This window comes from Platalea leucorodia, assembly GCF_965183815.1.
Source record: "Platalea leucorodia genome assembly, chromosome: 6".
Classification (NCBI taxonomy): domain Eukaryota; kingdom Metazoa; phylum Chordata; class Aves; order Pelecaniformes; family Threskiornithidae; genus Platalea; species Platalea leucorodia.
Window position 1 is genome coordinate 75,944,339 of NC_138828.1, and position 14,732 is coordinate 75,959,070.

The window sequence follows — 14,732 nt, forward strand, 5'->3', positions numbered from 1 at the left end:
CTTCAGTCATGATTCCGGACAGCTGCGCCCGGCTCGCTGCTCCCTCCCCGCGCTCCGGCCGAGGGGTCACTTTCAAAATAGCTTTATTAGGTCCCCGCACAGGCACAGGGAGCGACGCGGGCCGGCGGCCAGCGCGGCCGGCCCTCCCCGGCGCCCCCCGCCCCAGCGGGCAGGGGGACAGGCAGGGGCGGCTCCGGCTGAGGGGAGAGGGGGCCCCGGGAAGCTTTACTGGTTCTTTATTCACGTATTTTATTGTGGTGTTGGGCTTTTTTATTATCGTTATTATTTTTTCTCCAGAGTTTCGGTAGCGGGAGGCGCCAGCCCCGCGCGGGCCGCCTCAGCGGATCTCCTCCGGGCGCGACCCCGGCGAGGCGCCGAGCGCCGCTCCCCGCCGCGCTCCGGCTCCGGGCTTTGCAGCTGACCGCCGGGGCAGCCCTGCGGCCGGGGCGGCGGGAAACCCCGGACCGGACTCCCTTCGCCCCCCGCCTCCGCGGAGCGGGGCCTGGCGCCGGCGGGCCGAACCGCCCCCGCGCCCCCGCAGCGGCGGCTGCCTCATAACGCCCAGATTTCTCTTTCCCAAACTGTAATTACTGCTCCCCTTGGCTCCCACAAGACGTACAGCCAACCACCCCAGATAAAAATACCCTTTTTTTTTTTTTTCTTCTTTGCAATGCAACTGTCACGAGGTAACAGCCCACTTACACCAAACCCGGAGCAGCTACAATTACTAGAATAAGATGCGTTAATGATGTCCTCAGATTTATTTCAACGAGCAATGGACTAATTAGAGTCCATTATTCTAAAAATACTCCTACTGCATCTTATTTGATGGTAATTAGTTCTTCAGCTTTTTTTAAACAGCACCACAGCACATTTTTCTTTCAATAGCATAATAGAAGGGGGTTTTAGATGTTTGCGTTTATTTCTTCCCTTTGAATCGGTCAGTTTGCATGGAATAATATATAATTTAATAAAACCATCTTTCAGTGCGTTTCATAATGAATTAGGGAGGTGTTTGTTCAACTGGCTTTGCATTCTAATTCAGTTTCAACAAAAATTTTAAGGAAAAATATCAGATAAAATTTCACTAGTAAATTTAAGTTGGATTTGCATTTTAACCAAAGCGATAAGCACTGAAAGGAGGAGAAAAACACGGAGGATGAGTTTCCACGGGGTGATGCTCAACAGAAGGGCAGGAGGCAGAATGTGCTGGAGTGCCCCATAGGATCGTGACCGATGTCGGGGGTGTGGGAGGTCAGGCAAGGACCTCTCGCTTAACCTGGGCATGTCCTTGCCACCCCTAGTCTGGGTTTGTGGATTTAATACAGAGCTAGTCGCCATACATCAGATGCTCAAATGATGAAATTTAGTTCCACCAAATCAATGCAGTAACAGTGGACAAACAGGCTGCTTTGCAAGCCGCAAATTAATTTTAATGCATTCAAAGTATGACAGTATCGACCGAAGATTTGTCATTTAGACCTCTGAGGGCAGAAAATAAACTGTTTCACTTGTGAACATTCAATATATCTAAAAAAAAAAAAGTTTTCTTGATTGTGTTGGTGTTGCTATATACTGATAATAAGCAGCATAGATTTTGAAAAGAGCATAGCTAAAAAGCTCTACACAAATTGTCAGAAACACCAGTCTAATTCCTTTCCTGTCAAACAGCCACCTTCTTTACAGCAGGAGAAGACTGAGAGAATGTATATTTACACAAAGTCACCAGATTCAAAGCATGCACAGTGTGGATGGATATTAGTTTCAAAGTGAAACTGAAGTCACAGAACAGATATGGATGTTCAGAATGGCATAAGCTTTGTGTGGAAACCGGTTCCAAACAAGAGTAAATCGTTCCTTCATGCTGATTTAGTACATGTCTTTCAGCAGCAGGTACAGTTAGTCTTGTTACACAGTCGCATTCATTTCATGGGGTTAATCAAGCCAGGCTCATACTGCAAACGGCCAGGAAGGCAAACCCAGGCAACAAGAGTCTTCAGCTTGTTTTGGAATTGACACCCTAGAGGTGGACCTCAATTTTTCAAGCTAGTGTTTAGTGCTTCAGAAAAACGAACTGAACACTTTGGTCTTAGTATTCACAGTGTTCATAGCTGAAAATTGTATCTAAGCTCTTACATCTGTCTACTGGAAATTTTGTGCAACACATATAAAACTGGGAGCACCACCAGCTGAAACTGATCCTTATGCGAAGTTTTTCAGATGCCTTCCAGCACAGAGAAGTGTTATTTCGTTTTCCTACCAGCTCTCAACCTGTTGAAGAACCTACAGAGGGATTCAAAGATTTAATTGTAACTTTATACATAACAGACTAAGTCCAAGAAATGGACGGTAAACATTTTTATTAAACAGTTTACATCATTTATCTAGATTAACATTGTTTTATATTTGTACTTACACCAATTCACGTTTTGGTTATTTTTCCTTACAAAGTTTCTTTTAACTGCCAAAGTCATTCACCACAACTAACAAACCCAGGAAGATGCTGCCAGTACTATAAAATAAAACACATATCTGAGTATCCAGGCACTACTTTAAAATCCTATATCTTAAATCATAGCTTTGCTTGAAACACTTAAGAGAATTCAAAAATATTCACTATCAGAGAAGAAATACAGTTCACATCAACACTTCCAAATGTACAGATGGCTAAAGGTTCCCTGTATTAAAAAAAAAAAAAAGTTGTCATTTTCCATTCTTATTTATCAGACTAGATTTTTTTTGTTGAATCATTTTCTGCCTTTTTTGGTTACACAGCTGAGTCCACAGCCTCTAAACAGCTATGTATATATTGTAATAATTTCTTTGATTGTTCCCATAACAATTCTGTAGACCATGACAGCAAAGCCTGTGGTTTACGATATCACCAAACTCCTAAGGAAAATGTCAAGCTGCTCCCCAAGCCATCCAGTTTAAAAATCTTTTAACAGAAACCTTCTTTCTGAATTATCTAAACAGTTGAACAACTTGTTAGTACAAAGTCTAAGACATCTTCAAAACACTGTCAAATTTAAGAAACATTTCGGCATTTATCATCAAGGTGAAGTATTTCCACTGCTATCCTCAGGGTGAGGAGCAGCTCACAGTCTGCAAAAGGTCCTAACTGCATCGGCCTGAAGTCAGATGCACTGACTGCCAACATTTTTCAGCGAGAAACTTTGTGCTTTCAAGAAGTTTTGCATTAACCTTGTTGGAAAATTGCACATCAGATTCAGCAGAGCTCTGAAGCATGTTCCTAATTTCATGTCGGGGGAACATCAAATGTGCTTATATGTTTGGTTGAATCAAAACCTAAACCCTCTGTTTTTTCCCCAGAACTGGTTTGTTGCAGTTAGCTGCGGAGGAGCTTCACCCACCTTGCTCTACTGGTGTCTCTCAACCTGAACTTCAAGAGATCACTTTGAGGGGGGGGGAATTTCATTTTTTTGGTGCTCCTCCTGTTTATTTTTTTAATCTCATCTGAGAATACAAGGACAATGTCGTTAAAGGTTGGTTTGGGGGATGACCGCTGCACCAGAAACTGCACAAACACATTCCAATAACTTTTATGTAATTCACCAACCAGACAAACATTTGTAGAGTTTGGTGCACTGTCTCAACATATTTGTTTTATTGAGCCAAATAAAGACAGTCTCATATATTGAGCAAACACAGCCCTAAAATTCCAGATCAAGGATGCCGACATCAGGTGGAGTAGGCCTACTTTTGGTAGTCTGGTTTGGAATTGCTAAGAATTACCATGACAGTTTTCATACTAGCTTATAATAAAATATTTATGCCACTTTAATGAAACCAAAAGACTCCTGCACTCTGCTTCAAATGTTAGCATACTTAACTGTTCAACTACTTTTAGCGGGGGCTATTTTCTCATTAATCCAGTTTACATAGTTTGTTATTCGTGTATACACTCCAGGTTTGTTGACTCTGCCACAGCCATCTCCCCAGCTGATAACTCCATAGAGGTAAGAGATTTCATTTTTCTCACAGGCCAGAGGTCCACCAGAATCTCCCTGTGTTAAAAGTAAGGAAAAATTATCTAATTTGATAGAAAGCAGTCGGGAAAAAATCAGTTTGGAAAAGTCCCAAATTAAGAATGTTTACATGTGAGATTTAAACTAAAAAAAATTAATATGGAAGCAGTGATCTGCTCAAGTTTCATTGTAGAAACCTTTTTTTAATCATACTCACCTCTAATATGATGTCTTTTTTTTTTAATTCCACATTGAACAGAAGTATCAAAATATCAGATTTTGTTTAAAAGAATTGAAATTATTTTAGATGCAGACACCTACTGAAGAGCACGGATTATTTGGGTCACTTTCAACAGGAGTAAGCAAGATTTTGAGGCTTATACTACGTTGTAATATGGGCTCTGCATGGATGAATATTCGGAGAGTTTCTCGATGCAGTTTATTGCAAATATCAGAGATCGTGAAAGTTTTCAAAAAAGGTGTTGCATACATACACACTTTTCCATGTGACTGTGGGATGCTATAATTTTATGTGGCATATGGGGTTTTTGCATCTGTTGAATTTGATGCTCCTGCACGCTTACCTTGTCATTAAAACCATAAACCAAAAATAAGATCAAACTCATGTTTGATGACACACTACAGCAAGGATTAATTTGGAACACTTCCACTTACTTAAAAGCTTGCAAGCATTCAGGAAATGGGTTGTTTATTGTTATTATTATTATTACTACTACTACTCTTAGATGGACTTTCTGCAGAAATGAAAAATATTAGAAATTAAAAAAAAAAAAACATAAATTAGTAAACAGTACTGGTGAAAGGATACACCCCTCTAGTTATTTGATACTAAGGAGAAATATATTTTTTCCTACTTAGAAAGAAAATCCGTTGAGAGCAAAGTAGGTAGGAAGATTGTGTTGCCTTTATACTAGGAGATTTCTGTAATAAATGAGGGACATCAGATGAAGTCTTATACCTGAGATCAATTTATTTCTCAGACCTTTGGTATCAGTGCATTGATCAAAAAAAAAAAAAAAAGTGTTTCTAAGAAAATCTTTACAAAATAGTCAAGCAGAACACATTACCTACTTGACATTTCTTGGTCTTGGAATATTTTTATACAGAACAGATGGTGTATAGTTTAATTTCTGAAGCATACATTAAGAAAACTCAGAGGTCAGCTACATTTGTTCTGACATTGAGGTCTACGCTATTTCTCCTTAGAGCACACTACAAGTCTGCCAACAGGAAAAATAATGAATTTTTCATCACTAATAATGATTTCATGTCACGAGCACTGTTCTTCAGCAACATCTTTGACTCTAAATTGCTGTTTCTCAGACTTTGCAACTCTCTCCAGATCACTTGTCTTTGTGCAGCTCCTCTCTCCTTCCCTCCGCTTTCTTCTTTCTCCCTCTCATTCCTGATCAACTCTGTTTTTCCGGGGCAGGGAGCGAGAATCAGCTGTAATGCTATGATGTCTTGTGTTTGCACTTCCTGGGTAAGGCAAGGAAAGCTGAGCAAGCAAGGTAGTTCCTAGTTCTCTGCCTAGTACGAATGCTTGCAGCCAATAACTGCAACCCGGTCTTAGCCTGGCCTGGAAACTTCAAGCCACTGCTGGCTGCTGCCATTTCACTCTTGACATCTTTCTTTGGACACTTTATGATCACTATAGGGGTTCCAACACACAGCGTACACGATATTCTTTGCTTTACTTAATCTCACTGTCAACTATTAGCTATGTGCTGCCTGTTCCCAAATTTATGCTAACAGAGCATAACCCTCCTCCTTCAAAAAGAGCTGAAGATAAAATCTGAAGGTTTATGCAAGGAATAATCTGATCTTTCATTTAAAAAATAGTCTCATCTACCACCACAACCATTCTGCGTCCTTATTCAGAGCCAGGGTGTGACATAACTCAAAAAGACATGCAAAGTAGTAAGAGCATGAGGTCATTCTGTGAAGGACTGAAGTCATGAAACACGGTTTCCGATTGACTGATATTCTACACCATTAAATCCCATCCACTATAGTAACCTCAGCTCCTTCCTCCTCCAAACCTCACCACTGCTCCCCACCTGCTAGCCAGGTATCCTTATTTCCATTCAGGCAAGAGGCAGCAGCTCGGGGATTTGGCTCCGCACAGGGACACGCTGGTTGCCTGCCAGCGCATCCCTGCCAGCTGGCCAGCAAACTGTTGCCATCACGCCACAAGCTCAGCCGGGAGCTCAAGCAACTCACCCTCCAGTGCATAGCCACTGCCTTTTGTGAAGGTAGGAGGAATATAGCACCCTGGAGGGTTTTTTACTTTTCTGTAGAACTTATTTGACATTGAACAGGTTAAAAAATGAAGGTGGAAGCAAACAGTGCAGTCACATTTCTTTTCTTTAGGAACACTGTAATGTCAAAAGTAAGCACTGTAACACTGCAACGTTTCTGGCAATAATATACATTTATATTCTCTGCTTAGAGATGACTCACAACATTACCTGACAAGCATCAGATTTGCTGTCGAAGTAGCCAGCACAGAACATATTTTCAGTGATTTCTGTTCCATAAATTTCAGGACTTTTGCACTTCTCCTCAGGAATAATCGGAATCAGTGTTTCTTGCAGGACATTTGAATAACCAGATATATCTTTAAAAAAATTCCAGGAGAGGAAAATAAAATCATTTTTATAGAATGTGAAGAGCATAACATGGAAACACAATGCACAATACAACATATAAACACACTTAACAAACACATCTCAGTCATATTTGTGTTGTGGCTCTTTCTAAATGATAATAACTTTTCTAGCGATCAGATCACTTTCTGCTCCTCCAGTCAGACTCCATGCCCTTTAAAATAACAGTATGCCACATCCAGACATTAATCCACCTCAGGTTCCCTCATGTCCTAGAGACTCAAGAACACTCCCCCAGCACTCTCCTCTTTCCAGATGTGATATTAAATCATCAATTTATCAAAGGCTCCATTACCTCTTTTTACCTTTAGACTACACATTTAGACCAGGACAACATTTGCTCATACTAAATCTCTTACCAAAATGAGGCAGCCAGCTCCCCCATCCTTCTCATCTATCTACATAGGTCTCTCCTGTCTCCACATCAAAGCAGCATGGCCTAGCCTCATAATCCTGAAATTCCTCATCTGAAAGGATGGGATGAATTTTTCCAACTTTCTCAAGCTGGATGTAAGCACCTCTTAGCCCAAAGTCTATCTGGCCCTCTCCTGTAGATGGTTCCAAAGTTTCTTGCTGGTGAAGGTAAAGCGCTCCTCCATCACAGACTAGTAAGCTGATTATGTTTGGTTTGCAGCCTTTGATATCTACTTTGAGAAACCAGGGGTAGGATTCACTTGACTAAGGTGTCAAGTTGTTGGCACCTACAACTAAGCTACTTGCTCCCCTCCCAGTCCACGGAGATCTAGCTAGCTCACAGCTCATCTCATCCTAAAATAGACACAAACATTTGGTCAAGGGAACCACCCTCCAAGTTCCAAGGACTATAAAAGAAGTTCAGGATGACTATTTCAGATGTAAATGTTGTAAACATCTAAAGGTAAGTAAAAAGAATCCCATCAGAAGTCCCTTGGAAAATATTTTACCAAACTATCAGTTGTATAATATATACTTGAGCATTATGTTTTAATTATCAGTTTTTTCTATAGACACCAGCTCTCATTTTACTCACTCTCATGCCTGTGTCCCCATCCAGAAATCTGACATTTGAACTGATCAGGGAAAATGGTGTTACTTTCTGGCAAGCAGATGGGCTGAACAAACTGCGACTTGATGGCACAACGTTGGCCATTCTTCTTCAGCTTAATCAAAGCTGCAGAACAGAAAATATAGAAGGAATAAAGTGACTGTTCCCTTTCTTTAATGGGATTGGCAGCAATGAGTCTCAAATACAACTTTAATTATCCCCTAAGCCTCTCTTAATTAAGATATTTCAATCAAAGACAGACAGACTCATCTCAACAGCACCTGATTTCACAGCAAATTGAAGGCTGAAACATTCAGCTACTCCCCTTGTGGGAATATTTATTTTATGCTGCGCTCACTGAGCAGATTTTGCTTCACTGCCTTTGTAGAGAAGGGGGAAGATAGAAAATACATATGTCTCCTCCCACCTTAAAGTTAAATAACAGTGACATATCCACAACTTTCAGCTGAAATAAGTGGGATGTGCAAGTGCTCACTGCTTCTGAAAGTCTGGCCACCTGCCTAATTCCAATTTGATTTTAAATTAATTACTGCAAGAGTTGGTATATTTTGTGCTCTGTGTTATCACTGATTTCAGCAAAATGCAAGATCTTGAAAATTAAGGAATAAAAAAAATCAGGATATTTCAAAACCAGGCTTCTGAAAGCTATAGAGAATTACACAACCTACACAACCTTCACTATCCCGTCATGGGGCTGAAAACAGTGTAAATACGGAGCTGTGCAGCATCATGAGCTTGATACTGAAAGAAAATGCCAAAAGTAGCAGAAACGTTGGTTCCCCTGTAGCAACCCCGCTGTGTTTGGCTGTAGAGAAACAGAGGGGGCTTTGTGCTCGCTGTGACGAGGGCAGCACGTTGGGTTTGGGCACACTGCTCAAAGAGGACAGAGCTGACGTAACGTGGACACATCAGGCCTTTTGGAAACCCCAGGTTTTCTGAGCACAGCTGTGTGGAAAGCAAGAGATCGCACTGTATAGTCTTGTTTCTCTACTGACTACATTTTTTGGCCTTTGTGGAACATGTAAAGAGTATCTCGCAGGCTGAGAAGCCCACACAAACTGCGCTCCAACACTCAGCAGCTTGCTCTTCCTCACCCTCCTCCTCTTCCCCACCAACTCAGCCTGTTTCCAAATCCCCCGAACTTCCCGGCAAACACTCATGTGGTAGTTTCTTTCCTTTAGAAAAGCATTTTCAGCAGGAAATAACTCTTCTGCTGCATCAGTAGAAATCACTGACAGGGCAGAATGTGCCCCCACATCTTTTCCCCCTGGTTTCTGCCTGTTTGTTTGCAGTGGGGCACGTCCTAGGAACTCCACGTTCAGCTGACCCCAGATTTGGACATTGCACATCAGTGAGGCATGCCAAATTTCAGAGTCATTCATAAAGTTAGGAGACCTTAAAGTGCCAATGGTGGTTTACACCAGGATATTTCAGAGCAGAGTAATACCCCAGTTCCAGTTTGTCTCCTGATATGCTCTAACAGAGCTCTCACCAACACAGCATCTGAATGCTTTTTGCTACATAGTGGAAAATATTCACCATCTGGGAGCAAAAAAGCCAGTACATGCCTGACCTAAAATATCCCCAGTGCCAGGCTATTAAATAGTCTCATAGAAAAGGTGCTCACACAGCTTGATAGCCTGGGGTGACGTGCCACCTTCCACAAGAGCAGATCAGAAATATTTTCTGCTGCTGTTCCATTGTCATTCTGACTCATATTATAAGGTCAATCAGAAGGGCATTTAACTTTTGACTGATAAGGCAGCTGATTTTTAAATCTATCTCAGTGTAAAAAATGATTCTTAGTAACACAAAATTTTGGAGCAGATGGGGCTGTTATATTCATCTAGTCAGATCCTCTATACAATACAGACAATAGAATTTTACCAAGTAATTCCTGCATCAAGCCCACAGTTTCTGGTTCAGTTGAAAAAATACCTAATCCCACAAAGATTTGAAGTCATGATGAATCTGCCGTACATCTAGGTAAATTGCTCTGGAGGCTAATTATCATAATTATTTAAAATTTGCAATTTATTTCTCATCTGAATTTGTCTAGCTTTCAGATGTTGTTATAACTCTGGTAGAACTAAAAACCCTCTGCGCTCGAAAGCCTCTCTTATTGCCTATGATTTTTCCACTATGAAGGCAGTTTTTGACGTGTCAACTAAACTTGAAACTAAGTTGAGCAAACAGCAAATAAAACTGTAAGAACAAAAATACTCACCAATATCATGTTCAGTAGGGTTGAACACAGAATACTGAGGATGCAAAATGTATTTTTCTATTTCAAATGTTTGTGTTACGTCCGTTGTTCTATTAAATATATGCTGGCCCAGAACTACCTTAATAGTGGATTTTAGTGGACTGTAGCACAAAAGAGAGAACAAGCAATTCTGTAATTAGCAGGTCAACCGAAACCTAATTTCCCATGGCTGTGTGTGCCATGAACTGTAACAACCTCAGCTCCCCACCAGGTCCATTATTTACCCTCTCATAATGCCTTGACCTGTTTCCCAGGCTTCCTACCTACTGTGGGCCAGGAAAAAGATGACTAATGTTACAGCAAGTCCCAGGCTCTGTGGGTCCTGATTAGCCTAATTAAAGGCTGTTGCTCCTTGACAGAAGTAAAAGGCAAGCACATGCACTGCTGCCCAGCTGCTGGCTGGCTAACAAGCATCTTCAGGGGCTGCAAGCACTTCTTGTTCTAGAAACCTGAGTCAACTTCGACCAGACTTTGCCAATGAGTACAAAAATTACTGAGGAAGAAATGAGGGGCCAAAAGATGAGTCAGTGGTAGATATCTCATTTCTCCGGGAAACGAGGCTCTTAAAAATGTTACAGGTGTGGGTTAATATTTTAAGGGTGCTGGCAAACTGACAACTCAGGAACATCTGGGCAGCTTCCACCTACGAGATGTCACCACTTCTGCTCTGAGATAAGGTTGATCTATGTTAAATCTGTTGTCTAGAATCAAAAGCAACTTGGTGGAGGAAGGTCCCAACAGCACTGATCTAATGGGAAAAACCGCACTCAGAGGAGAACACAGTTTTTGTAATTCACACCATCTTTTACAGCCATTGTATGTTTACTTTAAAAAGATCACAGTCCCCTCATATCCAGTGTTCTAGGACAGACAACTAATAAGAACCAGTACAACAGCTGGGAAGCAAGGGACAGCTGGGAATAATCAGGAAGTGTTTGGAAAGACAGTACATTTCTAGCTTTGAAAGCAATGGAATTCAAATTTCACTCTTGCTTTAAAACCAATGCAATCTGCATGTGCATAAGTCTACAATGAATTTAGTTAGCAGGTGTCTTCAACATCAAAGCACTCATATGTTTTGTTATCCAGTGCAGGAGCAGAAAATACCTGCTGTCACGCATCATGCACAGATGCAGAGTGGTCAACATCATTGCAGTTTCCCTAGTTGTGTTCCTGTGCATCAGTAGCACCCGTCAGATACGAAAGCACTGGAGACTCTCCTCCGGTATTGAGCACGAAGCAATATGATCAACAGTAATGTACTTAGAGGGAAGAGGTTCTGACTAATTGCAGTGCACAGAGCTGGCAGCTACCCTGCAAAAACAGCTATGCTTATAATGAACAAAGGAAAGTGCGAAGGGTTTGGGGTTTTTTTTTGTGACTGGAAAACAAGAAGACAATAAAATATTTTTTGATCAATATTTAAGGGCAGAATTTTCTCATTGGTCTTGCAGTGGTAAACCAATCCCCTAGAAAATTAGATTTTGGGCCTGTAAAACAGAGTGGAAGTTCGCTTCCTGGGATAGTATTTAGAATAGATTTTGAAGGCACTGAATGGTTCTACTATGACTTACAGGTGGTTCATTCAGGAAAAGAAATAAAACAGGAGGGATTACACAGAAGGAGAGAAAAAAAAGAACAAGTTAACTGCACAGGTATCTATTGTCGCCTAGCGGAAAACAGTTGAAATTGTGGCTAACTCAGAGGTACTGAAATACGGAAGAGTACAAATTACAATGCAGCAATTATGGAAAATCTGTATGTACCAAACCACCAGCTGGAAGTGGGTGGCGATGTCCTGAATAGCTGCCAAAGTTAGTAGCTATTTCACAACATTTGAAAAACAAATGCGTTGTGGCTCGAGCTCCAAATGCTTCAGTACAGCATTCACAATGGTATTATTAGCTCTACAAGCTATCAGTGTATGTATTCTGGCACAAGGTTTTCTGTTTCTCTTGGCTTCTTTACTATGCAAAGGAACAATGGGTATGAAATGATGTAATATTTTTCCCATCAATGTGATCAAACTGAAATCAGGGAAAGTGTTCAGCATTTGTGTAAAATGAAATATTTAGAATGAAGTCAGATCATCCTATAGGCAATATTCTCTCCAGTGTCCCACAGCTGGAGGACAAAAAAACTCCAAAAAACCCAAAACACCTCTTAGGAAATCAGCCTCAAAAATTTAACAGTTCAGTTCTTCCCTTTGGCTTTTTGTAAAGCTCAGCCCACTCTATTTGTGTCAACCAACAGTAATTTATTGTCTCTAATAAATCATTGCTTGGCAGTCTCAGCTTTTTTGAACAAAACACAGCAATGAAGGTAATCATCTCTGTTACAACTCAAAGCAGGCATAAATGTTCAAAAAGGTAACTGAGAAGAAGAGGAATACTTATGTACCCTTGCAGATGCCTGCACATGCAAGCTCCCATTCTATGTCCTGCTCAGCACTACCTTATTCCTTCAGTCGGGGCATTTATCTTCTTTGAGACTCCTTAAGGAACAAGATAAGGGCTTGTGAGACACAGGACTCCAAGCTATTTTTTACCCCATGAACTGCACCCAAATTGCCAGAAACTCCTTTTGAAACATTGGCCTTTTAAAATCTCATCCTCTTTCTCACTTCTTTCAGTTCAAATTGGTTGTTAGTCACAAGCAGACAGTGACTATGAGGAGGAGAGGACCTACTGCCTAACTAACGGTGAGTTTACCTGTTAGCAAAGCAGTGTGCTGCTGACACAACCCAGCAAGTCTGAATAAGGCTTCCACCACAGAAACTCTCTCCAATATAGATAGCTGCTGTCCAGGGATGAGATCCAGGCAGAGATGAAGATCCTCCAATAATCCTAGGTCTCACAAAACTTCTTTTTTTATGTCTTCTTCCACATGGTCTTCTGGTAACTGCAAAACTATCTACATTGTCTGGAACTGGTGGCCTCCTTTCCCTGCTTGCTGAGATATAAAGGGATACGGCATCAGACTATAAATCCTTGTGATTTCTAAGGACTGGAACTTCTATAGGAGTCTTTAAAAGAAAGGTTCATCAAATTATCATTAAACATTCACATACAACTGAATCTCATTCAGTTCCTCAGGAGACTTGCAAGACTGAAAGCTATGCTTATTCCCAGCACTGGCTACACATGTACTAGTGTAAATTAAATGCATCTGGGAACATTCCCAGACACAGTTTCATTTACCAGTACAAATATAATCTTCACTACTGGAGGAGGCACAACAGAATGCATAACACATCACATTTTCGTTTTCAGATTCTGGACTGAGCTTTGCCATTGCAATAGCAAGGACTAGGACACTTGTGTTAATATCATCTATCAAATGCATTAGAGCCATAAAAAGGAAATAAAAGGACCACTTTATAAACCGAGTTTTCGGATTATAACTCTGTAAAGGTCAGCTTCAACATTAACAACAGTTTAATATTAATTTAGGGGAAGAGCAGAATCTTTATTTTTTCGAATTAGATACTACGTCTCATACATCTTCAGGATCCCATCCTCTATTTGCTCACAGAGGCCCATTCACTTCTCTGGGACCATAATTCCCTGAGTGATGACAATTTGTACCAAAGCATCAATCATTTCTGACATCTTGCATGTTCTAGCAGAAAATTTGGTGATATTGGGATGATTTTGACTGAAAGCAATAGTGTGACACCGCTGTTACACAGTGTTTCAGGACAAAAATCACAGATCGTATCACAACTCCAAAAAATGCAAAAAGAAGCTGCTTGTTGTCATTTGATTTACTGCAAACAGTAAAATATTCAACGCTCCTGGGAACAGTAGAACATTCAAAATTATACAGTGAAAGCTTGTTCTAGTATCAATAAATCTTTCTTCATTCATTCATAAGATGGATTTTAAGAGAACCTTTACATACCACAAGATGGAATGTCACAATACTCCCAAGACAAACTGTTGTCCTTCATGATGTAACACCATGGCTTCTCATCATCATCTGGATTTCTAATTGATTCATGGGGAGAGTGAATTAAAAGCATTAACCAAGCTTCCCAGAGGTTTTCTGCTTTTTCCTTTGCACCGTGCAGAGGACTGACAGGACTCTCAGGTTTCGAGCCATCTGACAAAGTGCTGAAGCACCTGCTAGCCACTACATGGGTAAGCAGCCTTTCAGTAGCGTTATTCATGCTTAAAGCTAACCAAGTCTAAGGTTCTCTAGGACCTGAAATACAGACATATGACTGAACACCTGTAAAATATGCCTACAAGTATTTGGATGCATGAACATGTTCACATGGTTTAAATACAGCCCACACTGAAATGCTTTAACAGATATCAGCTCAGCTATTTTCAGGACTAAATCCCATGGGAGAGATTCCTTTTTTAGATGATTTTTTTAAGCAAGGAAATTCCAACACAGGTAGATTCATAGAAAATCCATAACAAGAATAGCTAGCAAAAATTAATTTGAGAAGCCTGGATTCCCTGGAGAGTCTGAGGAAATGAGAGACTACCTCGAGAAAATATTGTACTCCTCAAAAGGGAAAAGAAAAAGGAATATCAGAAACAGTTTATCCCTTTGTTACCTTGGTGTTAAACAGGTTTCAGTTTGACTCCATTAGGATTTCTCCATGGCACAGCCTAATTGTCTTTATCAATGCCATATAAGTAACCAGAAATTTGCTCAGTTTACTCCTCCAAGAATGTAGGGAAACTTTGAAGACCCAGAAAGATCTTCAGTAGGCCAAGAAAAACAGA

At 40.7% G+C, this 14,732-nt stretch overlaps 1 protein-coding gene across 1 annotated transcript in view; it reads right to left on the minus strand.

The window, feature by feature from the left end:
• Window positions 1–3,857: 3,857 nt before the first annotated feature.
• The window catches only part of HGFAC (HGF activator), a gene marked incomplete at both ends in the record, with an annotated part of 41,003 nt that continues 30,128 nt past the window's right edge, over window positions 3,858–14,732 (minus strand). The window contains 6 exons of the mRNA XM_082315911.1: window positions 3,858–4,028; window positions 6,482–6,630; window positions 7,689–7,829; window positions 9,952–10,091; window positions 12,702–12,942; window positions 13,894–13,979. Coding sequence (XP_082172037.1) covers window positions 3,858–4,028; window positions 6,482–6,630; window positions 7,689–7,829; window positions 9,952–10,091; window positions 12,702–12,942; window positions 13,894–13,979 — 928 coding nt within the window. The remainder of the gene's footprint in view (window positions 4,029–6,481; window positions 6,631–7,688; window positions 7,830–9,951; window positions 10,092–12,701; window positions 12,943–13,893; window positions 13,980–14,732) is intronic.